At 52.0% G+C, this 26,883-nt stretch overlaps 2 protein-coding genes across 6 annotated transcripts in view; one reads left to right on the forward strand and one right to left on the reverse strand.

Moving 5' to 3' along the window:
* Positions 1-26,518, reverse strand: part of LBHD2 (LBH domain containing 2) — a 151,720-nt gene extending 125,202 nt beyond the window's left edge. Inside the window, exon 1 of the mRNA XM_050798457.1 lies at positions 26,507-26,518. The gene's annotated coding sequence lies outside the window, so the exon portion shown is untranslated. The remainder of the gene's footprint in view (positions 1-26,506) is intronic.
* CDC42BPB (CDC42 binding protein kinase beta) overlaps positions 1-26,883 on the forward strand; it is a 135,733-nt gene that overhangs the window by 92,968 nt on the left and 15,882 nt on the right. For 2 of the 5 annotated variants that reach the window (XM_050798353.1, XM_050798357.1), the window contains exons 15-27: positions 941-1,185; positions 1,300-1,405; positions 2,833-2,957; positions 3,614-3,719; positions 5,300-5,448; positions 6,802-6,896; positions 10,875-10,954; positions 14,280-14,330; positions 15,907-15,993; positions 16,320-16,397; positions 17,993-18,098; positions 20,377-20,513; positions 23,118-23,257. In XM_050798353.1, the coding sequence (XP_050654310.1) occupies positions 941-1,185; positions 1,300-1,405; positions 2,833-2,957; positions 3,614-3,719; positions 5,300-5,448; positions 6,802-6,896; positions 10,875-10,954; positions 14,280-14,330; positions 15,907-15,993; positions 16,320-16,397; positions 17,993-18,098; positions 20,377-20,513; positions 23,118-23,257 (1,505 nt within the window). The remainder of the gene's footprint in view (positions 1-940; positions 1,186-1,299; positions 1,406-2,832; positions 2,958-3,613; positions 3,720-5,299; positions 5,449-6,801; positions 6,897-10,874; positions 10,955-14,279; positions 14,331-15,906; positions 15,994-16,319; positions 16,398-17,992; positions 18,099-20,376; positions 20,514-23,117; positions 23,258-26,883) is intronic. The other 3 variants (XM_050798354.1, XM_050798355.1, XM_050798356.1) reach the window with 3 other exon arrangements.

Below are 26,883 nucleotides of genomic sequence, written 5' to 3' on the forward strand. Positions count from 1 at the left end.
GGGGCTGGGGGCGGATCTCCTTGGCAGTATAGCGTGGCCTGGGTCTCCTCATGTGTGGGCTGCATGTGATGGGTCTGCCCTCTCCCTTCCCCTTGGTGATCTGGTAGCTCTTCCTCTGGGACGTGGGCCTGAGATGCTGTTCCTCTCTGGCAGCGTGGCTTGGCTGGACCTCAGCGTGTGGTGCCCGAGGCTCTTGCTCCTTTCTCAGCCCTCGAGTCTCCGCTCTGCACAGCAGGCAGAGTAAGCTTGGCAGACCAAAGCTGGATCACATTCCTGTGCAGTCAGGGCCTCTGTGGCTCCACAGCTGTCCAGCAGCCACCCTCCTGCCCGCTCCAGCCCAGCAGTGCCTCTCCCACCCCTCCTGTCCCCGCCGCTCCAGACACACTGGCCTCTCTGCGTGCTACAAGCACTGCCAGCACGTCCCACCTCACTCCGGCCTGTGCCCTTGTTCTTTGCCCCTAGCCTGACACCTCACTTAATAGGCCAGCACCTTACAGATGCTGCCCCAGCCATCCCGGCACGCCTTCCGCTCCCTACAACCCAGCTGGGGTGCGGAGCCCCTCCGCCCGTTTACTGGTTTGCTGTCAGTTCCAGCCAACCACATGAGAGCAGAGGCCTCAGTGTCACCGCAGTCACAAGGAGGGGCCCAGCACAGAGTCAGCCCTCAGAAGAATGCTGCAGGCCTGAATGAACAGGGTGTGGGGCAGAGCTTCAGGGTCCCAGGCAGACCCGGGCACATCCCCCTGCAAGGCTGTCTCCTGCTGTGACCCCCTAGAATCTGGATCACGTTAGCCAGGTCAGCTACATCATCTGGTGTAGTCCAGGCATACACGGTCCTTGGGAAGGTGTCTGCACTTGCTGGGGATGAAAGGGGATGAAAGGACAATGTGACCGTTGAGGACACAGAGGTTCGTCAACTTATGTTAACCTTTGTCTTCAGATGAAGCAAGGAGGCCGGGGAGCAGGTGCCACTTTAGAGCACCAGCAAGAGATTTCCAAAATCAAATCCGAGCTGGAGAAGAAAGTCTTATTTTATGAAGAGGAATTGGTCAGACGTGAGGCCTCCCATGTGCTCGAAGTGAAAAATGTGAAGAAGGAGGTGCATGATTCAGAAAGCCACCAGCTGGCCCTGCAGAAAGAAATCTTGATGTTAAAAGATAAGTTAGAAAAGTCAAGGCGAGAACGGTAGGTGTTCATGAGCTCCTCAGTTGAGAAGATGAAAGCTGATACCTATGCCATAGATAACGAATATTAGCGAAGTTACGAGCTTTTAAAACTGTTTCTCGCTCACCTTGGCAGGCATAACGAGATGGAGGAGGCGGTAGGTACAATAAAAGATAAATACGAACGAGAAAGAGCAATGCTATTTGATGAAAACAAGAAGCTAACCGCTGAAAATGAAAAGGTAATTAATTCAAAGTACCTGAGTTAGCACTTTGTAGGGAAATTGTAATTTAAAAAAAATTTTTTTTATTTTTAATTTGTGTGGGTATGTACGTAGTGGGTATATATATTTATGGAGGAATAGAATGTCATTCTTGAGTCTTGGAAGTTTGGTATCTTTTTTTTTTTTTTTTTGAGACAGAATTTCGTTCTGTTGCCCCAGGCTGGAGTACAGTGGTGCGATCTTGGCTCACTGTAAGCTCTGCCTCCCGGGTTCACGCCATTCTCCTGCCTCAGTCTCCCGAGTAGCTGGGACTATAGGCGCCCACCACCACGCCTGGCGAATTTTTGGTTTTTTTTTTTTTTTTTTTTTTTTTTTTTTTTTTGAGATGGAGTCTTGCTCTGTCGCCCAGGCTGGAGTGCAGTGGTGCGATCTCTGCTCACTGCAAGCTCCGCCTCCCAGGTTCACACCATTCTCCTGCCTCAGCCTCCCGTGTAGCTGTGTAGCTGGGACTACAGGCGCCTGCCACCACGCCCAGCTAATTTTTTTTTTTTTTTGTATTTTTAGTAGAGACGGGGTGTCACCGTCTTAGTCAGGATGATCTTGATCTCCTGACCTCATGATCCGCCCGTCTCGGCCTCCCAAAGTGCTGGGATTACAGGTGTGAGCCACCGCTCCCGGCCTTATTTTTTGTATTTTTAGTAGAGATGGGGTTTCACTGTGTTAGTCACGATGGTCTCGATCTCCTGACCTCGTGATCCACCGGCTTCGGCCTCCCTAAGTGCTGGGATTACAGGCATGAGCCACCGCACCGGCCGAAGTTTGGGATCTTTTTACAGTGCGGTCATGTGCCATATAACGATGCTTCCATCAGTGACAGACCGTGTGTACAACAGACATCCCATACGATTGTAATACTGTCCTTTACCTCTTCTGTGTTGAGATACACAGATACTTAGCATTGTGTTACAGCCACCGGCAGCGTCCCGCACAGCAACATGGTATGCAGGCTGTGGCCTGGAATTGACAGGCTGTGCCACAGGGCCTGGCGTGCAGCAGCCACACCATCTAGGCTTGTGTGAGTGCATTCACGCTGTGTGCACAAGGACGTGTTTCTCAGCCCGTGTTCTTGCTGTTTCACCACACGTGACTGTTTTGATTTTTGAATGAAGTAATGGGTTTGGTCTTTTGAATAGGATGTTTGTATTCAGCGAAAAGGTGCCAATTGCCTGAAGTCACTAGCTGCATCGGTTTAGGTTTAGATTTGAGTTGAAATGTGACTTAAGCTAGATACAGTGAAAAAATCCGTATCATGAACTTAGTTTAGAAAAATCTCATGACGATTAAAGAAAACTTTCAAAGTCTTCAAAGGAACTTCCAGTGTTAATGCCAGCATACTTAAAGGATGCCCGATTAACAAGTTCTGTGGTGAAATTGTTTCATTTCAGCTCTGTTCCTTTGTGGATAAACTCACAGCTCAAAATAGACAGCTGGAGGATGAGCTGCAGGATCTGGCAGCCAAGAAGGAGTCGGTGGCCCACTGGGAAGCTCAGATTGCGGAAATCATTCAGTGGTACGTGCACGGCCCCATTAGCGGCCGTAAAGCGACTCCCTGCTCAGTCCAGGAGGCCTGTCCCGCCTCTGCTGCCTCATCCTGTGCTCCACGCCAGGTCGTGCCTCTCAGGCTGGGATGCAGGTCTTGTTGCTGTTCCCCAGAACTTCTCATGTCTGGGGCAGTGGTTCTGTTGGACTGGAGGTGGAGACACGCCCCCACCAACCCACTGAAGGACTTGGGACAAGCCGTTCACACCCCTCGCGTTCTCAGAGATACAGGAGGCAGAGCCCTCCTGAAGTGGCTGCGGAAGCAGCAGGGAGACTTGGAGCGAGCTGGGACCTGGCCCTCCGCTCCTAAGGTGTGAAGTTGTAATTTTTAAAAGAGTGTTTATTTTTAATTTTTGTGGGTGCATGGTAGGTGTATATATTTATGGGGTAATATAATTTTTTCATTCTTGAGTCTTGGAAGTTTGGTGTCTTTTTAAACTACAGTCGTGCCATGTAACGATGCTTCCATCAGTGTGATCCTGCGTATACAATGGGTACACTGTGGGCACTCTGGCTGACGTGACGCTGTGTCAGTGTGTCCCGAGGAAGGCAGGAACATCCCCTTCTTGTTTGGCTTCTCGCTGGTAGCTATGCTTCGTGAGACAGAACATCTGTTCCCTCCTCCAGGGTCAGCGACGAGAAAGATGCCCGGGGCTACCTTCAAGCTCTTGCTTCCAAGATGACCGAAGAGCTCGAGGCTTTGAGGAGTTCTAGTCTGGGGTCAAGAACACTGGTAGGTTTTGTGTAATGCCTGCATTTCTATTACTGAATAATTTGTTAATGGTTTTAAGTGTGAATGTGACATTTAAGTACTATTTAGGGAATTACAGTGATGCAGGAGACTTCTGTACAACCAGTTCCCCAGTTTAAGGAATGCTAACATTTGCCAGCTTTCAGATCATTATGGCTTCTCTCGATGGCATTCATTCGTTTAGCAAATAATTATTGAGCACTGAGCTCTGTGGTATCAAATTAAGACTGGATTCTGCCCTCAGAGAGCTTTATTAATTTTATTGGTTCATTTAGTGATCTGTGTATTTTATTTTTTTCCCCCTGAGATGGAGTCTCACTCTATCGCCCAGGCTGGAGTGCAGTGGCGTGATCTCGGCTCACTGCAACCTCCACCTCCTGGGTTCAAGTGATTCTCCTGCCTCAGCCCCCCAGGTAGCTGGGATTACAGGTGTGCATCGCTACACCAGGCTAATTTTTGTATTTTAGTGGAGATAGGGTTTTGCCACGTTAGCCAGGCTGGTCTCAAACTCCTGACCTTAGGTGATCTGCCCGCTTCGGCCTCCCAAAGTGCTGGGATTACAGGTGTGAGCCACCATACCTGGCCTTCCTCTGTCCATTTTCTTCTCTTTACCATTGTAGATGGAAAATGAATAATTCTCAGTTGTGTTCAATGAAGGTTTTTGGTTTAAAAAAAGAAAAATCAGCAAGATGGCATCTCTAGACTTCTTTCATACCTCCTGAAAGTTGATATCATACATTGGGCAACTCAGTAAGAGAACAGAAGGGTGATGTTAGTGAACTGGCATATTCCACTGTTGCTTCATCCTAGGTCACTCCGTCATTCTTCCCTTATTATTTTAGTCTTTTTTTTTTTTTTTTAATCACAGGTAGGAATGAGTAATGACATAATTCCCAGGATGGTGAAATCGCAAAATGTTTCAAATTATGAGAAAAAGATAACCGAACCCTATAATGTACCTTAGATTTGTAAAAGGTCCAGGGTTCAGTGGACCCAAATACAAATTGCACTACAGAGGCCAGGCACAGCGGCTCACGCCTGTAATCCCAGCACTTTGGGAGGCCAAGGTGGGTGGATCACGAGGTCAGGAGTTTGAGACTAGCCTGGCCAGCATGGTGAAGCCCTGTCTCTACTAAAAATACAAAAATTAGCCAGGCGTGGTGGCGTGCACCTGTAATCCCAGCTACTGGGGAGGCTGAGACAGGAAAATTGCTTGAATCTTGGAGGCGGAGGTTGCAGTGAGCCGAGATCACGCCATTGCACTCCAGCCTGGGCAACAAGAGCAAAACTCCATCTAAAAAAAAAAAAAGAGGTTGTACCACAGAATTACTTTTATTCTTCTCAAAGATAAAGTAAATGTTCTTTTTTAGAAGATTTCTAAGGAAGAGTAAAAGTCATAAAATATCAAAACTGAAACTCCTGAGGCACCTCAATAATTTAGAGTTAATACCTAAGTGAGACAGTAATGGCTTAAGGTTAGACAAAGATAACTTATTTGTTAACATTAGTTTAACAAGTAGATAACTGAAAGTGCATTTTTAACACCGTAACCATGTCGCAAGGATCCACTGTGGAAGGTGCGCCGCAGCCAGAAGCTGGACATGTCCGCGCGGCTGGAGCTGCAGTCGGCCCTGGAGGCGGAGATCCGGGCCAAGCAGCTTGTCCAGGAGGAGCTGAGGAAGGTCAAGGATGCCAACCTCACCTTGGAAAGGTACTTGGTGCTGGGGTCTAACTCTGAGTAGGAGCGGGGGCTGTGTGGCCTTCAGCCAGCCCTGAGCCTTGTGGGCTCTGATGCTCCTCACCTGGAAAATCGGGGCCACGGTGTTTACTGGCACCTTAGGAGGCAGCAAGTCGGGTTTACCTGCAGGAGCCCTGAATAGCAGGCCGTTCTGGCACGGAGGAGGTGGCCACAAGGGTGCAGGGCCTCGCCTGCCGCGGGAGTGTGCAATGTGGTGCAAGCCGTGTTTTGACAGCAGCGGGTGCTTGTGCCCCGCGCTGGGTAGTGAGACTCATACCACTGTCTGACAGGAGCCCCTCTCACTGCTTAGTCACCTCCATGCCGCTCCATTCACTAACTCAGGATTGTTCCTTTCAAGCTAATGCAAATATTTTAAAACAGAGGTTGAAGATGGCATTCTCACTTGAAATTTTTCTCCAACTCCAAGCAGTAACGAGAATGCCATTTTCACACAGCAGTAAATTCAGTCAGTATTAGCTGAGAGTTTCCTCTTTGCAGATCCTGTTTTATAAGGATACGATAATGAAAGTCAGTTTCATAAAAACCAGGCCAGCTGTGCTGTGCCGTGAGGCGGACGAGGACCCAGAAGGGACAGTGCCTTTAACAGAATTACTGAGTCCCAAATCCTGTTAGTTTGGGGCTAAAAGAATTAATGGTAATAGGTTTCAGTTAAATTGACTTCCTTTGTACCGGGAACTGCTGTAAGACTGTTCTGTTAAATCCTGTGACCTTCCCACAGCCCAACAGGACAGGCACTCTTGTTACTCCTGCTTACGCACTCTGCAGGTGATTTGCCCACTGTCACCCCACTGATAAGTGGAACGCCCCCCCGGCCCCCCACAAACTGCGTCCCTCCTGGCCAGCTGTTCCCCGTGGCAGCCTGACTTTCTCTGTCCCCCCCATGAAGTTGCTGGAATTGCAAGGCTGCCGGTACGGCTGGTGCTGGTGCTTCTTGATGCAGCCACCATCTTGCCAGTTATGGGAAAGATATTGACGGGGCTGATGGCTGAGCGGCCTGGGCCCTGTGTCCCTGGAGAACAGAGGACTCGCCTGGGAAGGAGATTAGGAAGGTCAAAGCTCCATTAGGCCATCATGAGACACACCTTCCTAAGCCATGACTTTTTAAATTCCTGCTTGAATGTTTATATTTGAAATATTCATACTGTTTGTAGTGTTTGCAGTAGAAAGGCCCAGCGTGAGCTGCCGTGTTCTGAACAGTCCCCGGTGCTGGGGAGAAACCCCGGCCCTCTCATCCTGCCCTGCCCCAGACTGCCTCATAGACAACCTCTTCTCAGTGCCCTTAAAGCCATTTATTTTTTATTTTAGCAAACTAAAGGACTCTGAAGCCAAAAACAGAGAATTATTAGAAGAAATGGAAATTTTGAAGAAAAAGATGGAAGAAAAATTCAGAGCAGATCCTGGTAAATTAACATCAGGCAGTTCTGCATTATTTGAATATAAATATTTTTCAAATGAGTGGGTTTATTTTCTTTTCGACTTAATAGTTACTTTAGTTACGTAAAGTACCTACAGAATTCCAAAATCAACATTTTCAAACAGCATCTTCAAAGATATTTTCCCCAAAGCTAGCCATTGTTTTTGGTTTATCCTTCCTTTTTGTGTGTGTGAAACAGTCTTGCTCTGTCACCCAGGCTGGAATGCAGTGGCGTGATCTCGGCTCACTGCAACCTCTGCATTCTGGGTTCAAGCGCTTCTCCCGTCTCAGCCTCCCAAGTAGCTGGGATTACAGGCACACGCCACCACCATCCCTGGCTAATTTTTGTGTTTTTAGTAGAGATGGGATTGTGCCATGTTGGCCAAGCTGGTCTGGTCTGCAGTTCCTGACCTCAGGCAATCCAGCCACCTCAGCCTCCCAAAATGCTGGGATTACAGGTGTGAGCCACCATGCCCAGCCTATCCTTCCTTTCATCTTGAAAACATATGGCAAATACACACAAATCTAGGTACACATTTGCATCCCCTGATTACATAAAAGGCATCATTTTGTGCTGGGGGGGGCCCCCTGGCCCCCTCTGCAGCTATACTGTGCACTGCCATGGGCTGGCCAGCTGCTGGGATGGGTTATTCCCTGGCATTTGCTGTCATAGAAAGTGCTGCCAGGAGTGGCTGAATGGATAGAACATTTCCTATTTTTGTCGGTGTGTTTCGGGATAGAGTTCTAGAAGTGGGATTGCCAGGGCAAAGGGCAAACATGCCTGTACACTCGTGCTACGTGCTGATGGACAGGCCTCCAGAGGCTGCGCACTGACACTCCTCCTACTCTGCATGAGGGGTTTCTGCCCCACAGCCTGCCCACAAAGTAGGATTTCAGACTTTTGGATTTGTGCTGCTCTGAATAGGTGAGAAATAGCATCTCCATAGAGGTTTAACTTGCATGTTTCTCATAAGTAAGATGGAGCATCTTTTTATGTGTGTGAGGAACTTTTGTATTTTGTGCATTATATATTTTTATTGTTTGCCCACTTTTAAAAATTCAGGTTATTAGTCTGGTGGATTTCTAAAAGCCTTTTGCATTATGGGGATTAGTCCTTTTGTTTGTGATGTAAGTTGCAAGTATTTTCCTTGTTTCTCTTTGTCTTTGCTTAGTCATTTATTTATTTTTTTGCCAAATAAAAGTGGTTTTGCAGCCGGGCACGGTGGCTCATGCCTGTAATCCCAACACTTTGGGAGGCCGAGGTAGGTGGATCACTTGAGGTCTGGAGTTCGAGACCAGCCTGGCCAATATGGAGAAACCCCATGTCTTCTAAAAATACAAAATTAGCTGGGCATGGTGGTGCATGCCTGTAATCCCAGCTACTCAGGAGCCTGAGGCAGGAGAATTGTTTCAATTTGAACCTGAACCTGGGACGCAGAGGTTGCGGTGAGCCACAGTTGCGCCATTGCACTCCAGCCTGGGCAACAAGAGCAAAACGCTGTCTTAAAAAAAAAAAAAAGTGGGCCGGGCGCGGTGGCTCAAGCCTGTAATCCCAGCACTTTGGGAGGCCGAGATGGGCGGATCACGAGGTCAGGAGATTGAGACCATCCTGGCTAACACGGTGAAACCCCGTCTCTACTAAGAAATACAAAAAATAGCCGGGCGAGGTGGCAGGCGCCTGTAGTCCCAGCTACTCGGGAGGCTGAGGCAGGAGAATGGCGTGAACCCGGGAGGCGGAGCTTGCAGTGAGCTGAGATCCGGCCACTGCACTCCAGCCTGGGCTACAGAGCGAGACTCCATCTCAAAAAAAAAAAAAAAAAAAAAAAAAAGTGGTTTTGCCATCTCTACTAAAAATACAAAAATTGGCTGGGCGTGGTGATGCATACCTATAGTCTCAGCTACTCAGGAGGCTGAGGCAGGAGAATCACTTGAACCTGGGAAACAGAGGTTGCAGTGAGCTGAGATCTCGCCACTGCACTCCAGCCTGGGCGACAGAGCCGGATTCCGTCTCTCAAGGAAAAGAAAAAAAAGGTGGTTTTCAAAATTTTTTGTGTGTCAAATTTTCAGTCTTTTTCCTTTTTTGAGTCATAAATAGGAAAATACAGCTAACTCCCAGTTGTTGGAGGGATTTTCCCATGCTTCTCATACTTGTGTGGCTTCATGATTGATTGATTGATTGATTGATTCAGGGTCTCGCTTTGTTGCCCAGGCTGGAGTGCAGTAGCACGATCAGGGCTCACTGCAGCCTCAACTTTCTGGGCTCAAGTGATCCTCCCACCTCAGCCTCCTGAGTAGCTGGGACTACGGGCACGTGCCACCATACCTGGCTAGTTATTGTTTTCTTTCTTTTTTTTTTTTGGAGATGGGGTTTCGCAGTATTTCACAGGCTGATCTTGAACTCCTGGACTCAAGCAGTCTGCCTGCCTTGCCTCCCAAAGTGCTAGGATTACAGGCGTGAGCCACCGTGCCCAGCCTCATTTTTGTAATTAGAATACTGATCCATTTGAAATGCGCTCTGACATACAGTTTGAGGAGTATATCCAGTTTTGTCTTTTGCTAATGGCTGGCTAGTTGTCCAGCAGCAGTTATTAATACCAGCTATTTTTCCTGCTGATTTTATGTATGACTGTTGTCATGTGTAGGATCACCATGGGCACTTGGGTCTGTTTCTGGATTTTCTCCCGTTCCATTGTTCATGGGCAAGAACCATGTGATTCTTGTTTTTTGATTCGTGTTTTTGTGTGTGTGTGACAGGGTCTCACTCTGTCACCCAGGCTGTAGTGCAGGGGCACGTGCAGCCCCAATCTCCCCAGCTCAGGTGATCCTCCTATCTCGGTCTCCCAAGTAGCTGGGACCACAGGCACATACCACCATGCCCAGCTAATTTTACTTATTTTTTTGTGGAGATGGGGTCTCTCTGTGTTGCCGAGGCTGGTCTCAAACTCATGGCCTCAAGCAGTCCTCTGGCCTTGGCCTCCCAAAGTGCTGGGATGACAGGTGTGAGCCACTGCACCCGGCCATGATTCTTATCGTAGAGGCCTTAGTGAATCTGCTTTAATACCTGATAGATCTACTCCTCCTCCACCTACCCCAGCCCAGCCACCCCTGTGGTTTTGGGGTTTTTTGTTTTTTTGTTTTTTTCCAGATGGAGTCTCACTCTGTTGCCCAGGCTAGAGTGCAGTGGCGCGATCTCGGCTCACTACAACCTCCGCCTCCCGGGCTCACGCCATTCTTCTGCCTCAGCCTCCCGAGTAGCTGGGACTACAGGAGCCCGCCACCTCGCCCGGCTAGTTTTTTTTTGTTTTGTTTTGTTTTTTGTATTTTTAGTAGAGATGGGGTTTCACCGTGTTAGCCAGGATGGTCTCAATCTCCTGACCTCATGATCCGCCCGCCTCGGCCTCCCAAAGTGCCGGGATTACAGGTGTGAGCCACCACGCCTGGCCTTTTTTTTTTTTTTTTTTTTTTTTTTTTTTTTTGAGACAGAGTCTTGCTCTGTCACCCAGGCTAGAGTACAGTGGCGTGATCTTGGCTTACCACAACCCTCACCTCCTGGGCTCAAGAGATTCTCCTGCCTCAGCCTCCCAAGTAGCTGGGATTTCAGGCACATGCCACCATGTGCAGCTAATTTTTGTATTTTAAGCAGAGATAGAGTTTCACCATGTTGGCCAGGCTGGTCTTTAACTCCTGACCTCAGGTGATCTGCCTACCTGGGCCTCCCAAACTGTTGGGATTACAGGCGTGAGCCACCACGCCCAGTCCCTTGGTTACTTTTTCAAGTGAACTTTTTGATTATTGTTCATCTCTGGAGGAACGCCTGGTGTTTTTTTCAACTGGGATCATGTCAGATGTATCACTTACTTAAGGAGAATTGACATCTTGAAGACATTGAGTCTTTCTGTCTGAAAATAATATGTAGACTTTAGTTTTTTTTTTTACCTTGACTATTCTTTGTTTCTTTTTACAGGGCTCAAACTTCCAGATTTTCAGGATTCCATTTTTGAGTATTTCAACACTGCACCCCTTGCACATGACCTGACATTTAGAGTGAGTCATTGTTTTTCTTTTTTTAAGTGACAGATGAGTTTATGATAAGTTAAAAATAGTGTAATACATGATTTTACCACTCATGGGGCCACAAACACACCAGTAAATATACATTCAGTATTTATCTCAGAGTTGTGCTAACTATGTACTTGACCCACATGTAATCAACCCACATTAAATGCATAAGGTAAGAGACATTCAGGGTATTTGAGTTGCTCCCAGAGAAGCTTTCTCAACTCAAGTTAAGTAGAAATGAGATTAAGAAAGTGCTCAGCATCTTCAGGGAGAAATCTACACTGGCCTCAGCTGTATAGTGAATATTTCTTTTTTTTTTTTGAGACAGAGTCTTGCTCTGTCACCCAGGCTGGAGTGCAGTAGCATGATCTTGGCTCACTGCAACTTCCACCTCCTGGGTTCAAGCGATTCTCCTGCCTCAGCCTCCGGAGTAGCTGGGATTACAGGCACCCGCCACCGTGCCCGGCTAATTTTCGTATTTTTAGTAGAGGCAGGGTTTCACCATATTGGCCAGGCTGGTCTCGAACTCCTGACCTTGTGATCTGCCCCCCCGCCCCTCGGCCTCCCAAAGTGCTGGGATTACAGTTGTGAGCCACCACACCTGGCCTGTAGCAAGTATTTCAAGTAAGTACTTTAATACAAATTCTCACATTGGGATGGGTGCGGTGGCTCACACCTATAATCCCAGCACTTTGGGAGGCTGAAGTGGGAGGATCACTTGAACCCAGGAGTTCAAGACCAGCCTGGGCAACATAGCAAGACCTTAGCTCTTAAAAAAAAAAAAAAAATCCCACACTAGAGCAAATAAAATTACTTTAGTTGTATTTCCATCTGTATAGCTATAGAGTTCAGCATTGGGGATCAATGGGAAAGGTGGTTGATGGGAACAGTCTGGCCCCAGGTGCCTCGCCAAGACCCTCGCAAGGAGGCCAGCCCCTCACGCAGCCAGAGCCACTGGTCATCTACTTGGGAATTAGCTGTTGAGTGAGGAGCAGACCCCACTGCCTCCCTCCGTGGGCCGTAGGTTCTTGGTGGCATTCCGTGGAGGCAGGACAGCCTTTCCTCCTCTTCTGAACCTGTAGGGATGCACCCTTGACAGCAGCACGCGAAGCACATTGGAACGGGGAGAGCAGAGCTCACTAATGGAACTCCTGATGGGGGTGTAGGGAGGGGGAGGTGGTTCCAGCCTTTGATTTAGAAAACTCCAACCCTGCAGGCGAGTGGGAAGAATAGGGTGCATGTGTACGTGTCCCTCACCTGGGGTTTTGCTACGTCTGCTTTCTCTCTCTCAGCAGAGAGACTTTTTTCCTCAGCAGTATTTGAAAGCGACTTGCAGGTGTCAGCGACCCCAACATACTTCAGCAGTTATTTCCCACGATTGGGGCATTCTCCCACATAACCACAGTGTCACTGTCACCAGGCATTCCGCGCTGGTGCCGTGGGACAGCCCGTATCCACGTGTCCCTTGTCCTGGGAACGTCCTTTCCTGCTGGCTTTTCCTCCTAGTTCTGGATCTACCTAGAGATGACGAATCGCATTTAGTCTTTTGTTTCCTTTAATCTGGAACAGTTCCCCATCTGTCCCTTCTTTTATGACAATGATATTTTGGTGTTACCCAAGTCAGTTGTCCTGCAGAATGTCCACTCTGGGTTTGTCTGATGTTCCATCTTGATCAGATGTGGGTTGAACCTTTGGCACAAACTCTGCCCAGGAGGAGCTGTGCCCTTCCCACACACAGAGGCCGGCCTGCCCAGGGTGGATGATGCCAAGTCTGATCGTTGGGTTGAGGTCGGGTTGGCTGGGTTGCTGCCTGTGTGAGTAGGGGGTAGTCAGCAGGTGCCCATGTGGGCAGCTGCCTGGAGCAGCCTCCCCTGGGGTGGGCTCTTAGCATCCTGGCCTGTGTCTGTCACAGGCTTGCATTGCTCACAGCCACTCTGGATGCACACCTCTTCGCCTTCACCTGTCAGAATGTTTGTTTGTTTTATCAAATTGGCAATGCTTCTCTTTTCCCTGAAATCCTCGGTTTTGAAGAAGCAGATAACCGGTAAGTGCCCACCGGATCTTTGATAAGCCTGTTTCTGCACAAGTCGTTGCCTCTCCCTGTTGCTGCGGGGCCAGGCACCGCTGTGGGGAGGAATGAGTGGATTCCAGAGAACCAGAGATGGTGCTTGTTCAGTGAATGGAGGCCGGCAGGAAAGCGGTAGCTCTCTGTAACGTTAACAGAGTAGAGGGCCCAGTAGCAAGTGAGTTTACAGCCAGTCCTGTCCGTGAGTATGTGAGTCACAGCTGTGGAGAGTGGGCAGCAGAGATGGAGACAGAGGCGACATCTTTATGCCTCGTTCTCTACAGCCAGCACGCCTGCCCCTGCTAATCCCTCCCTTTTTTTTTTTTTTCCCCCAGACAGAGTCTTACTCTGTCGCCCAGGCTGGAGTGCAGTGGTGCAGTTTTGGCTCACCACAACCTCCACCTCCAGAGTTCAAGCGATTCTCGTGCCTCAGCCTCCCAAATAGCTGGGACTACAGGCACGTGCCACTACACCCAGCTAATTTTTTTTTTTTTTTTTTTTGTATTTTTAGTAGAGATTGGGGTTTTGCCATGTTGCCCAGGATGGTCTTGAACTCCTGACCTCAAGTGATCCACCCACCTCAGCCTCCCAAAGTGTTGGGATTACAGGTGTGAGCCACCATGCCTGGCCCATAGTTGATTTATAAATTCTGATATAAGCACGCATAACATAAAACTTACCATCTTAACTATTTTTTGGAGTCAGGGCTTCCTTCTGCTGCCCAGGCTGGAGTACAGTGCTGCCATCATAGCTCACTGCCACCTCAAACTCCTGGACTCAAGCGATTCTCCTGCCTCAGCCTCCTGAGTAGCTGGCACTACAGGTGCTTGCCACCACGCCCGGCTAATTGTTAAATTTTTTGTAGAGAGGGATTCTTGCTGTATTGCCCAGACTGGTCTCAGACTCCTAACCTCAGGTGATCTGCCCGCCTGGGCCTCCCAAAGTGCTGGGATTATAGGCGTGAGCCACCGTGCCTGGCCATTAATCCCTCATTAATGCCTCTGTGATTTAAGTGGGAAGGCATTTATTGTTGAAAGAAAAAACCCTCCATCAGGGGCTGAGTCTGTTAGAGCTTCCAGACTCTTGAAAATTGTCTTTGAGAAACTTCTTATCCCACTCTGCCTGCATGAAACATGTTGCTTATTACTAGAAATGGTTTGCCACCAAGATTAAGTCAATATATCTTCGTGCAAGTGTTGACTGGGTGGGAAATGATGTTTGTTCCTCCTGTCTGTTGCCTCCAAGGACTCTCTCTCCTCCTCGTCTGCATCTTCCCTGCTAGCCTTTTGGGAAGAAGTAAGTGGCTGCCAGCGCTGGCTTCCCGCGGCTTTCACTCCTGTTAGTGCACAGCCTCCTCAATGCTCCTGTCCTTTAATCTGCATCCCTTTGATTAATTAACCAACTAAATGAAACGAGCGGGGCTTTTACATGACTAAAATTAAATTAATATTCTTTTCCTCCTCATTTATCTAAAGATGGAACCATAACTCACTTAACATACCTTGTTTATGGGGCAGATTTGCTTACGTTTTTGAGCTTTGATAATTAGCCAGTTGAGCTAGCCTTTCCCTTGTGAATTTGCAGTACGCAGTTGTGTGTGTGTTTATGTGTGTGTGCTGCCGTCCCATCTGAATTTGGCTCCTTTCTTAGCGGCCTAAATAATTGCAACTGTTGGAAAGTGTTCATCTGATTTGGTTCATTGGGATTCTGATGTGGAACACAAAATACAGCTGTAAACTGCTCCTTTAGGCGGCTACCCAGCCATATCTGTGTCCTAGTACGCTGTTTGCTGGTGCTAACACTTACTACTCAGCATACCTACATGTACGTTTGTGTAAACAGCAATGGCCCGTGATGATAAACTATTAGTTTCAGGAATACGTGCTGAAACAGAGTTGTTTTTAAATGGTTTCAGAGTGTAGCTTTAGCTTCAAATAAATCACTGTGAAATTAAACTCTTAATTTGTTAAAACAAAACATTGCTTCCCTGTGTCGTAAAATCTTCAGGGAAATTCTTACAACTGCTCCTGGGCCCACCGACCTCTCTTGATGTTTGAATTTCTTCTTGATCCTTGAAATGAGGTTAAGAAGCATTTGGCTAATTGATCTTTTTTTTCTTTTTCTTTTTCTTTTTCTTTTTCTTTTGAGACAGTCTTGCTTCATTGCCCAGGCTGGAGTGCAGTGGCTTGATCTCGGCTCACTGCAGCGTCCACCTTCTGGGTTCGAGCGATTCTTGTGCCTCAGCCTCCAGAGTAGCTGGGATTATGGGTGTGTGCTAGCACGCCCGGCTAATTTTTGTATTTTTAGTGGAGACGAGGTTTTGCCATGTTAGCCAGGCTGGTCTCAAACTCCTGACTTCAGGTGATCCCCACCTCAGCCTCCCAAAGTGCCGGGATTACAGGCATGAGCCTCCGCGCCCTGCCTGGCTAATTGATCTTAAGGCTGCTAGGTTGGGTAACCTTACTTATGAATAAAGGTCAGGAAGGATCGGCGTTTCCAGGTCTTGCCCTTTCAGTGGCCAGGGTGAGGAGGCTGTAGGAGGCGGCGGTGTGCTCAGGGCTGTGCATTAGAAGTGTCTCCAGGCAAATTCTCACCTCAGTGGGGTGACTGTGACTTGTCAGACTCACCTGCCCACGCGATCACCACTCAGCCGAGGATGCCAAGTGCAGGGGTCCTCAGGGTAGGCCGGCCAGCTAGGAGTGGAGCAGGAGTCTGTGAGGAGACCCAAGGGGTGATAGGATCCAGGAGTAAGAACCTCTGGGACCTCTGGGCCAGACAGAATGTGCTTTTATTAGTAAAGAACTTGTAAGTCAAGTCTGGATCATGTAGAGTATGTTCTTTCACCCAACTCTTTCTTTCTTGGTTCTCACAGACCAGCTCAGCTAGTGAGCAAGAAACACAAGCTCCGAAGCCAGAAACGTCCCCGTCGATGTCTGTGGCTGCATCAGAGCAACAGGAGGTGAGACAGCGTTGCCTTGGTGATGCTCCCACCTGGGGTCTGCCCTCGTGTCCAGGTGACCAGACACTGCTCACCTGGCCCCTGCATAACAGCTTGCAGCGAGGGCCTCTGCCCAGGTGCTCAAGCCCACCTTTCATTTTGAGAATTAACTGTCAGTCCCTCCCCTAGATGAGGAAGGCTTCAGCAGATGTCTCAACATTGTAGCAAATTAAAGATGCAGAACTGTTCGCTGTTAACACATTCTTGAGAGAAGTGCACCCCGTGGGGCCAGGTGTCTCAGCCGTGCTGAGCTGGGCCGACACTCACCTGTCCTGCTTGTCTCCCAGGACATGGCTCGGCCCCCGCAGAGGCCATCCGCTGTGCCGTTGCCCACCACGCAGGCCCTGGCTCTGGCTGGACCGAAGGTAGGGGCCTTGCTTTCACCCGGGGCGCCTTCTTAGTTATTTAGTTGTTTATTTATTCTCAGTTATTTAGAAAATAACTTTTGTATAAGTAAAACAGACTTAGTCATTTTTGCGTACACACAGTAGTGACCCTGGTGTTCTGTAGGAAATTTGTTGAGAATGGTGTGTAATTCAGGAAGCTGTCAGGATCCTGTGTTTTCTTAATGACACCAATGCTACACAAATATATTTTAATCAGAAATGTTCAGCTTTTGGTCTCCCTACTCTCGTCTCATTCCCCAAGCCATATTCCCCTCTCCACGGATAGGCAGCTTACTCCTCCACATTGACTTTCATTTGTCTGCCTGCACTTTGGGAACCTTACAGAACCGTGTGGCTGGTGGGTAAGAATGACTCAGCATAAGCGGCACTGCAGTGCGTGTGCGGTTCTGAGCCTCATGCTTTTCACAAGTGCATCCTGGAGAGCCAGCACGGGGACCCCACTGGGCCCCTGCTCCCAAGTCCTGGCCTTGGCTTTTTCTGTAACATCCCCTTTTCTTTCGTATAAATATCAACGCAGATCAGAAAGTCTCCAGGGTGACAGGCCCCCGAGTTCCAAGCATTGCGAGTACATAGCCCTGTGGCCTAAGGTGGTTTTAGTTGTTGTTAATATAGACACGGCCTCTGCTTGTGCTTCCTGCCACAGGCAGCTATGCCAGCTGGACGTAAGAAGCCAGACTTGTATGAGGCTAATTAAGGGTTTGCCTTTTGGACTGAGACTCTTGCAGAGTCAGGGACCAAGTCAAGAGGTCATTTATTTGGTTACCATATTTGATAGCAGCAGCTCTGCAGACTGCTGGTGTGTTGCTCCTAGTCGTGACGGCCCGGGCACCGCCCCACGGCCTCCCTGCCCACCTCAGCCAGCCTCTTCCCCCGCAGGTCTCTGGAGTTTGTGTCGGTCACTCCCCTACTTCTTGCCAGTGGTCTCACCCACATCTGTGTCCTGCTGAGGATCGTATTGGTCTCTGCTGCGCCTGAGCTTTGTAAACAGGTGGTCCCGCATGGCCTGCACCACATCCCTCCGTTCAGCCTTGGGGCTGCTTCCATTGCCGCTGGGATCACAGTGTGTCCACTCCCGATGAGGGACCATGAGCCTTTCTAGGCATTTGCTATTGTGAACTGTTCTCCTGTAGGTGATTCTTGTGTGTGTCTTGGACACATGCAAGGCCTGTGTGCAGCCCAACCCAAATGTGACCCCAGATTGGCCCCCAAGAGCCAGTTGGTGCTGGTCTCCAGGAGGCCAGGAGCGTGAGCCAGAAAGAGCATTGGCCATGCCACCTTGGCGCTCTGGCCCAGCTGACCTCGCTGTTTGGTAGCAGTGCTCTCCCACTGAAGGACGTATTTGTTGGCCTGTCTCTGGCTTAGGCTTGTAGGTGGTTTTCACCACTATTTGATGAGCCCTGTTAGGGAACACGTAGACCAAGACCAGAACGTGCACATTTCCACCTTTTCAGGATAATGCCCAAGCCGTGTATAAACTGGATCACAGGCAGATGGATCTGACTCTTCTCAGGAGTCCATGGTTCACCTCAGTGTTCTTGATTTTCTCCTTCCAGCCGAAAGCTCACCAGTTCAGCATCAAGTCCTTCTCCAGCCCTACTCAGTGCAGCCACTGCACCTCCCTGATGGTTGGGCTGATCCGGCAGGGCTACGCCTGCGAGGGTGAGTGTCGCTGCAGCTCCCGGGGTCAGCGTGCACAGCCCCACACCCCCGCCGCTCAGGGCACCAGCAAGCGCCAGGGCAGCCCTTATGCAAGCAAACCAAACTGAAGTGAAGTTTGATTGGCATTATTTGAGGACAGGGTTTGCTTCTTTTTGGGTGGGGGGATAGGGTCTCACTCTGTAGCTCAGACTGGAGTGCAGTGGTGCAGTCACAGGTCAGCTCAAGCGATTCCCTTGTCTCAGCCTGTCAAGTAGTTGGGAGCACAGACACACACACCCCACCACACCTGGCTATTTTTAAATTTTTTTGTAGAGAGTGGGGGTCTCACTTTGTTTCCCAGTCTGGTCTCGAACTCTGGGACTCAAGCGATCTCCCGCCTCAGCCTCCCGAAGTGCTGGGTTACAGGCGTGAGCCACGGCACCCAGCGTGAGCCACAGCACCCAGCCTGGCAGGTTTATTTTTACAAATCCTCAGTAAAGGTCTGTGGAACCGTGGATCCCTGCTGTGCTGGGGGCTCCAGTGCACTCTGCGCCTCTGTGGTGACCCAGATCTTCCATTGAGAATTATTATAAAGTGTATCGTCTGCAGCTGTTCTTGAAAATCAGGAAAAATAATTGTGTAAAACCTTCCACTATCAGATTATCTAGAGATAACCACAATTATTTGTCTCTGCTTCTGGTCATCGTTCCTTCCTTCCCTCCCTCCCTCCCTCCCTCCCTCCCTCCCTTCCTTCCTTCCTTCCTTCCTTCCTTCCTTCCTTCCTTCCTTCCCTCCCTCCCTCCCTCCCTCCCTCCCTCCCTCCCTTCCTTTCCTTCCTTTCCTTCCTTCCTTTCCTTCCTTCCTTCCTTTCCTCCCTCCTTCCCTCCCTACCTTTCCTTCCTTCCTTCCTTCCTTCCTTCCTTCCTTCCTCCCTCCCTCCCTCCCTCCCTCCCTCCCTTTCCTTCCTTCCTTCCTTCTTTTCTTTTTTTCTTTTTTCTTTTTTCTTTCTTTCTTTCTTTCTTTCTTTCCTTCCTTCCTTCCTTCCTTCCTTCCTTCCTTCCTTTCTTGTCTGTCTTGTCTTTTCTTTCTTTTCTTTCTTTCTTTCCTTTCTTTTCTTTCTTTTCATTTCTTTTCTTTCTTGAGACAGAGTTTGACTCTGTTGCCCAGGCTGGAGTGCAGTGGCTCGATTTCAGCTTACTGCAACCTCTGCCTCCCAGATTCAAGTGATTCTCCTGCCTCATACCCCCAAGTAGCTGGGGACAGGCGCACGCCACCATGCCCAGCTAATTTTTGTGTTCTTAGTAGAGATGGGGTTTCGCCATGTTGGCCAGGCTGGTCTCAAACTCCTGACCTCAAGTGATCCACCTGCCTTGGCCTCCCAAAGTGCTGGGATTATAGGTATGAGCCACCTCATTCAGCCCATCGAATTTTTAAGGCTGTATCTTGTGCTCTTGCCCTGTGCTGGGATTTGAAATGCTCTTACCCCCTCAGTGATTGCCTCATTTCACAGATGAGCAACCACCCCAAGCCATCCTGGAGCCCAGACCTCACTGGCTGTGAGCACTCACGCCTTCCTGACCATGGGTCTGTGAGCAGAGTTGCCCTTCATTCTACATTATAGCAGAAGCATTGTTTTTTGTTATTTCAACTCATGCACGTTTTGATTGGCTGCCAAGATCCCACGTCCCCATGACCATTGGCCTGTAATTGTCGTGTAGAAGCTCACCTGTGCGGGAGGCGGCCCGGGCTGGCGGGGACAGCATGGAGACAGGCTTCTGCAGTGGGCCCTTTCCCTGTGCGCATGCTGAGGACGCATTCAGTGCCAGAATCCCTGAGCTTTTGTGTGGATTCTGCCCTGCAACTGGTTTTACCTTCTTGGATGTCTGGACTTGATGTGAAACTTGGTCATTATTTTTTGTTTGTTTTGTTTTGTTTTGAGACAGAGTCTCGCTCTGTCTCCCAGGCTGGAGTGCAGTAGTGTGATCTCAGCTCACTACAACTTCCGCCTCCCGGGCTCAAGCGATTCTCCTGCCTCAGCCTCCCGAGTAGCTGGGATTACAGGTGTATGTCACCATGCCTGGCTAATTTTTGTATTTTTAATAAAGGCGGGATTTCACCATGTTGGCCAGGCTGGTCTCAAACTCCTGACCTCAAGTGATCCTCCTGCCTCAGCCTCCGAAAGTGCTGGGATTCCAGGCGAGGCCTGGTAATTATTAAATTGCCTCTTTCGGGCATAGGTTCTGCAGTGACTTCTCTGTGGGCAGCACGCTTTGAAGGCAGTGTTCTTGCTCTCTTCCAGTGTGTTCTTTTGCTTGCCACGTGTCCTGCAAAGACAGCGCCCCCCAGGTGTGCCCAATACCTCCTGAGCAGTCCAAGAGGCCTCTGGGCGTGGATGTGCAGCGAGGCATCGGAACAGCCTACAAAGGCCATGTCAAGGTAGGCGGTTTCATCTCCACCCCTCAGCTGTCGGTGCCTGTGAGGTGCAGGGACCAATAGCCATGCCCAGCCACTCTTGAAAGCAGCCCCTTGCTCTGGCAGGCAGCCCTGGTGCCAGTCCTAGGAGGCTTCCCCTCCTGGGCACTGAGGCCATCAGGTCTGCACAGCCGCTGTTCTGAATGGCCTGGGCATCCTGAGGCCTCCACGCAGACGCTCACTCAGAGTCCATCCTGGGCTGAGTGTCCGGCCAGTGGACAGAAGCTCAGTCTGAAAGCCACTGTGCCAGGCCCACGTCTACAAGACTGTCGGGCTGTGGGTACCACAGCACCCTGCATGGGGTGGACGCAACGTTGGCTGAGCTGCCAGCTTTCCTGGCACTGTCTGCTGCCACGCATGGGCCCCTCCCCAGCAATGCCTTGAGCCTTCTTGGGAAAACCCCCTCTGTCCAGATAGCTCTGTCTGCCGGCCTGGCAGCGGGAAGGAGATTGTGCACGAGTGTAATGGGGCCTGGCAGCGGGAAGGAGATTGTGCACGAGTGTAATGGGGCCTGGCAGCGGGAAGGAGATTGTGCACGAGTGTAATGGGGCCTGGCGGCGGGAAGGAGATTGTGCACGAGTGTAATGGGGCCTGGCGGCGGGAAGGAGATTGTGCACGAGTGTAATGGGGCCTGGCGGCGGGAAGGAGATTGTGCACGAGTGTAATGGGGCCTGGCGGCGGGAAGGAGATTGTGCACGAGTGTAATGGGGCCTGGCGGCGGGAAGGAGATTGTGCACGAGTGTAATGGGGCCTGGCGGCGGGAAGGAGATTGTGCACGAGTGTGTAATGGGGCCTGGCGGCGGGAAGGAGATTGTGCACGAGTGTAATGGGGCCTGGCGGCGGGAAGGAGATTGTGCACGAGTGTAATGGGGCCTGGCGGCGGGAAGGAGATTGTGCACGAGTGTAATGGGGCCTGGCGGCTGGAAGGAGATTGTGCACGAGTGTAATGGGGCCTGGCGGCGGGAAGGAGATTGTGCACGAGTGTAATGGGGCCTGGCGGCGGGAAGGAGATTGTGCACGAGTGTAATGGGGCCTGGCGGCGGGAAGGAGATTGTGCACGAGTGTAATGGGGCCTGGCGGCGGGAAGGAGATTGTGCACGAGTGTAATGGGGCCTGGCGGCGGGAAGGAGATTGTGCACGAGTGTAATGGGGCCTGGCGGCGGGAAGGAGATTGTGCACGAGTGTAATGGGGCCTGGCAGCGGGAAGGAGATTGTGCACGAGTGTAATGGGGCCTGGCAGCGGGAAGGAGATTGTGAACGAGTGTAATGGGGCCTGGCAGCGGAAGGAGATTGTGCACGAGTGTAATGGGGCCTGGCAGCGGGAAGGAGATTGTGCACGAGTGTAATGGGGCCTGGCAGCTGGAAGGAGATTGTGCACGAGTGTAATGGGGCCTGGCAGCGGGAAGGAGATTGTGCACGAGTGTAATGCGGCCTGGCAGCGGGAAGGAGATTGTGCACGAGTGTAATGGGGCCTGGCAGCGGGAAGGAGATTGTGAACGAGTGTAATGGGGCCTGGCAGCTGGAAGGAGATTGTGCACGAGTGTAATGGGGCCTGGCAGCGGGAAGGAGATTGTGCACGAGTGTAATGGGGCCTGGCAGCGGGAAGGAGATTGTGCACGAGTGTAATGGGGCCTGGCAGCGGGAAGGAGATTGTGCACGAGTGTAATGGGGCCTGGCAGCGGGAAGGAGATTGTGCACGAGTGTAATGGGGCCTGGCAGCGGGAAGGAGATTGTGCACGAGTGTAATGGGGCCTGGCAGCTGGAAGGAGATTGTGCACGAGTGTGTAATGGGGCCTGGCAGCGGGAAGGAGATTGTGCACGAGTGTAATGGGGCCTGGCAGCGGGAAGGAGATTGTGAACGAGTGTAATGGGGCCTGGCAGCTGGAAGGAGATTGTGCACGAGTGTAATGCGGCCTGGCAGCGGGAAGGAGATTGTGCACGAGTGTAATGGGGCCTGGCAGCGGGAAGGAGATTGTGAACGAGTGTAATGGGGCCTGGCAGCTGGAAGGAGATTGTGCACGAGTGTAATGGGGCCTGGCAGCGGGAAGGAGATTGTGCACGAGTGTAATGGGGCCTGGCAGCTGGAAGGAGATTGTGCACGAGTGTAATGGGGCCTGGCAGCGGGAAGGAGATTGTGCACGAGTGTAATGGGGCCTGGCAGCGGGAAGGAGATTGTGCACGAGTGTAATGGGTCCTGGCAGCGGGAAGGAGATTGTGCACGAGTGTAATGGGGCCTGGCAGCTGGAAGGAGATTGTGCACGAGTGTAATGGGGCCTGGCAGCGGGAAGGAGATTGTGCACGAGTGTAATGGGGCCTGGCAGCGGGAAGGAGATTGTGAACGAGTGTAATGGGGCCTGGCAGCGGGAAGGAGATTGTGCACGAGTGTAATGCGGCCTGGCAGCGGGAAGGAGATTGTGCACGAGTGTAATGGGGCCTGGCAGCGGGAAGGAGATTGTGAACGAGTGTAATGGGGCCTGGCAGCTGGAAGGAGATTGTGCACGAGTGTAATGGGGCCTGGCGGCCTGCCTGGCCTGGTGGAACGTGGCCACTGTTTGTTTTTATTAATAGATCCCAAAGCCCACGGGGGTGAAGAAGGGATGGCAGCGTGCATATGCAGTCGTCTGTGACTGCAAGCTCTTCCTGTATGATCTGCCTGAAGGAAAATCCACCCAGCCTGGTGTCATTGCGAGCCAAGTCTTGGATCTCAGGTCTGTGTTTGGGCAGCACTGTCCTTGCTCTGTGAATCTTCCTTATCTATCTTTAGCCAAAAGGACAGTGTGTTCCTTGGTAATCTTTCACCTCATGTATACTTCACCTGCTTCATTATTGTACGGTTGCAAAAATGGGTACACCTTAGTCATGACATAAAGCGCTCACATGCCTATGAGCAGACGTGCTTATGGGCCTGCATGCACAGGAACATGAGCGCTGTAGACGCTGCCTGCCTTGCATGTGTTTGCATTGAAAAGTTTGCCACAGGGGAATTAATTTAACATTAGAAAACCACATGCCCAAGAACAAGCAGAAGACATCCCGGAGAAAAGCTGTGCAGCCCATAGCCATGTGTGCATTTTAGAGACCGGGGCAGGGGCTCTTGGCTTGTGGACGAAGTCTGGAGCCATGGGCCATGTGGGTGTGTGTGACCATGGCCTTTGCTGTGTGACCCTGTCTCAGTGCCACCCAGTGTCAGCTGCAGGAGCAGGCGGGGCCTCCTTCCCACTTTCTCCTACAGTTGATATCTGTGGCCCATCTGTTTGTGAGATGAGGACAGTGGTCATGTTACTGGCATGTGGAGTATTGTGAAGGTAAACACATCACTAAGAGGCCTAGCTCAGCCCAGGGCTTGCACACGGAGCTGTGCTACCGCCTCTGTGGCATCTCTGTGCAGTGGCCGCGCACTGTCTCTGACGTGGTGCACACAGGACTGCTCTGGGCTCAGGCAGGGCCTAGAGACTCCATCTGTAGCATTGGTTCTTGGGGCAGGGCTGCTGGGCAGGTACCCTGAGGACAGCAAGGATGAGTCGGGATCACCTGGCAGCATACTCCCACTTTCCATGCCCCACCCCCCCGGGGCACCTGCCAGTCCCTGGCTGTGTACAGCTATGCCCCTGACCTGGTGACAAAGAGCCACTGGTAGACAAAAAATTGGCCTAAGCCAAAGTCAAGGGTCCCATCAGAGGGCTAAGCACTCTTCAGGGAGCCTCTTCAGAACAGCACTTCCACAGTGACCCACACCCTGCTCCCCCTCTCACCTCCACACCCACGCCACCCCCCACTCCTCCACCCCCCACCTCCAAACCCACCCCGCACGCCCCCACCCCCCACCTCCAAACCCACCTGCCACTCCCCCATCCACCACTCCCCCACCCCCACTTCTCCATCCCCCATCTACAAAACCACCACCACTCCCCCACCCCCCACCTGCAAACCCACCCCCAATTCCCCCACCCCCCACCTCCAAACCCACCCGCACGTCCACATCCACCCCACCCCCACTCCCCCACACCCTCACCTCCATACCCACCCCCACCTCTAAACCCACCCCCCACTCCCCCATCTACCACTCCCCCACCCCCATCTCCAAACCCACTCCCACTCCCACCCACCTCCAAACCCACCCTCCACTCCCCCACCCCCCAACCTCCAACCCACCCCCCACTCCCCATCTCCAAACCCACCCTCCACTCCCCCACTCCCTACCTCCAAACCCACCCCCCACTTCCCCACCCCCCACTTCCCCACCACCAAACCCACCCCCCACTCCCCTACCCCCCTACCCCCTCACCTTCTTTTTTTTTTTTTTTTTTTTTTTGAGACGGAGTCTTGCTCTGTCACCCAGGCTGGAGTGCAGTGGCCGGATCTCAGCTCACTGCAAGCTCCACCTCCCGGGTTTACGCCGTTCTCCTGCCTCAGCCTCCCGAGTAGCTGGGACTACAGGCGCCCGCCACCTCGCCCGGCTAGTTTTTTTGTATTTGTATTTTTTAGTAGAGACGGGGTTTCACCGTGTTAGCCGGGATCGTCTCTCGATCTCCTGGCCTCGTGATCCGCCCGTCTCGGCCTCCCAAAGTGCTGGGATTACAGGCTTGAGCCACCGCGCCCGGCCCCCCCTCACCTTCAAACCCACCCCACCCCCCACTCCCCCAACCACCACCAAACCCACCCCCACTCTCCCACCCCGCACCTCCAAACCCACCCCCACTTCCCCACCCCCCATCTGCAAACCCACCCCCAATTCCCCCACCCCTCACCTCCAAACCCACCCTCCACTCCCCCCCCCCCCCCAACCTCCAACCCACCCCCCACTCCCCACCTCCAAACCCACCCTCCACTCCCCCATCCCCCATCTACAAAACCACCACCACTCCTCCACCCCTATCTCCAAATCCACCCCCCACTTCCCCACCCCCCAACCTCCAAACCACTCCCTACTCCCCCCCCCCCACCTCCAAACGCATCCCCCACTCCTCCACCCTCCACCTCCAAACCCACCTCCACACCCACCCCCCACTCCCCTACCGCCCTCACCTCAAAACACACCCCCCACTCCCCTACCGCCCTCACCTCAAAACACACCCCCCACTCCCCTACCCCCCCCTCACCTCAAAACACACCCCCCACTCCCCTACCCCTCCTCACCTCCAAACCCATCCCCCACTCCCCCCCCACCTCCAAACCCACCCCCACTCCCCACTCCCTTTACCTCCACACCCACCCGCACCCCACATCCACCCCCATTCCCCCACCCCCCACCCCCACACCCCACACCCATTCCACCCCCCACTCCCCCCCCCCCTCCAAATCCACCCCCCACTCCCCCCCTACCCCCTGACCTCCACACCCCCACCCCCACTCCCCACTCACCTCCACATCCACCCCACCCCCTCACCCCACACCACACCCAACCCCCATCTCCAAACCTACCCCCCCACTCCCCCTACCCCCCTCACCTCCCAACCCCCCCCCCCCCCCTCCCCTACCCACCTCACCTCCACACTGACCACACCCCCACTCCCCTCTCACCTCCAAACCCACCCCATCCCCCTCACCTCCACACCCACCCCGCTCCCCACACCCTACTCCCCCCCTCACCTACACCCAACACCCCCCACTCTCTGTCTCACCTCCACACCTACCCTGCACTCCCCCTCCCCTCCACACCCACCCTGCACTCCCCCCCCCTCACCTCCACACCCACCTCCCACTCCCCTTCTCACCTCCACACCCATCCCCCACTGCCCCCTCACCTCCACACCCCCTCTCACTTCCACACCCACTCCCCACTCACCTCCACACCCACCACACCCCCTCTCACCTCCACACCCCACCACACCCACCACACCCCCTCTCACCTCCACACCCACCACACCCACCACACCCCCTCTCACCTCCACACCCACCCCAACTTCCCCTCTCATCTCCACACCTACCCCCCACTCCCCCCTCATCTCCATACTCACCCCCCCCATTCCTCCTCCTCACCTCCAGACCCACCCCACCCTTTATTCCCCCCTCACCTACACCCAACACCCCCCACTCTCGGTCTCACCTCCACACCCCACCCCGCACTCCCCCCTCACTTCCACACCCACTCCTCCCCTTCTCACCTCCACACCCACCCCCCCCACTTCCCCCTCACCTCCACGCCCACCCCCACTTCCCCCTCACCTCCACGCCCACCCCCACTCCCCCCAACTCCCTGTTTCACCTCCACACCCCTCACCCCACTTGTCTTGTGCACGTGGCTGTGGAGGGACTGCCTGGCTGTGCCAAATGCAGACCTCGTTGTCTGTAACTGGCATAGTCTGGAGGCACCAGCACAGAGTGGATGAGGCTC

The sequence above is a fragment of the Macaca thibetana genome, chromosome 7, assembly GCF_024542745.1.
Source record: "Macaca thibetana thibetana isolate TM-01 chromosome 7, ASM2454274v1, whole genome shotgun sequence".
In the NCBI taxonomy this organism is placed as follows: domain Eukaryota; kingdom Metazoa; phylum Chordata; class Mammalia; order Primates; family Cercopithecidae; genus Macaca; species Macaca thibetana.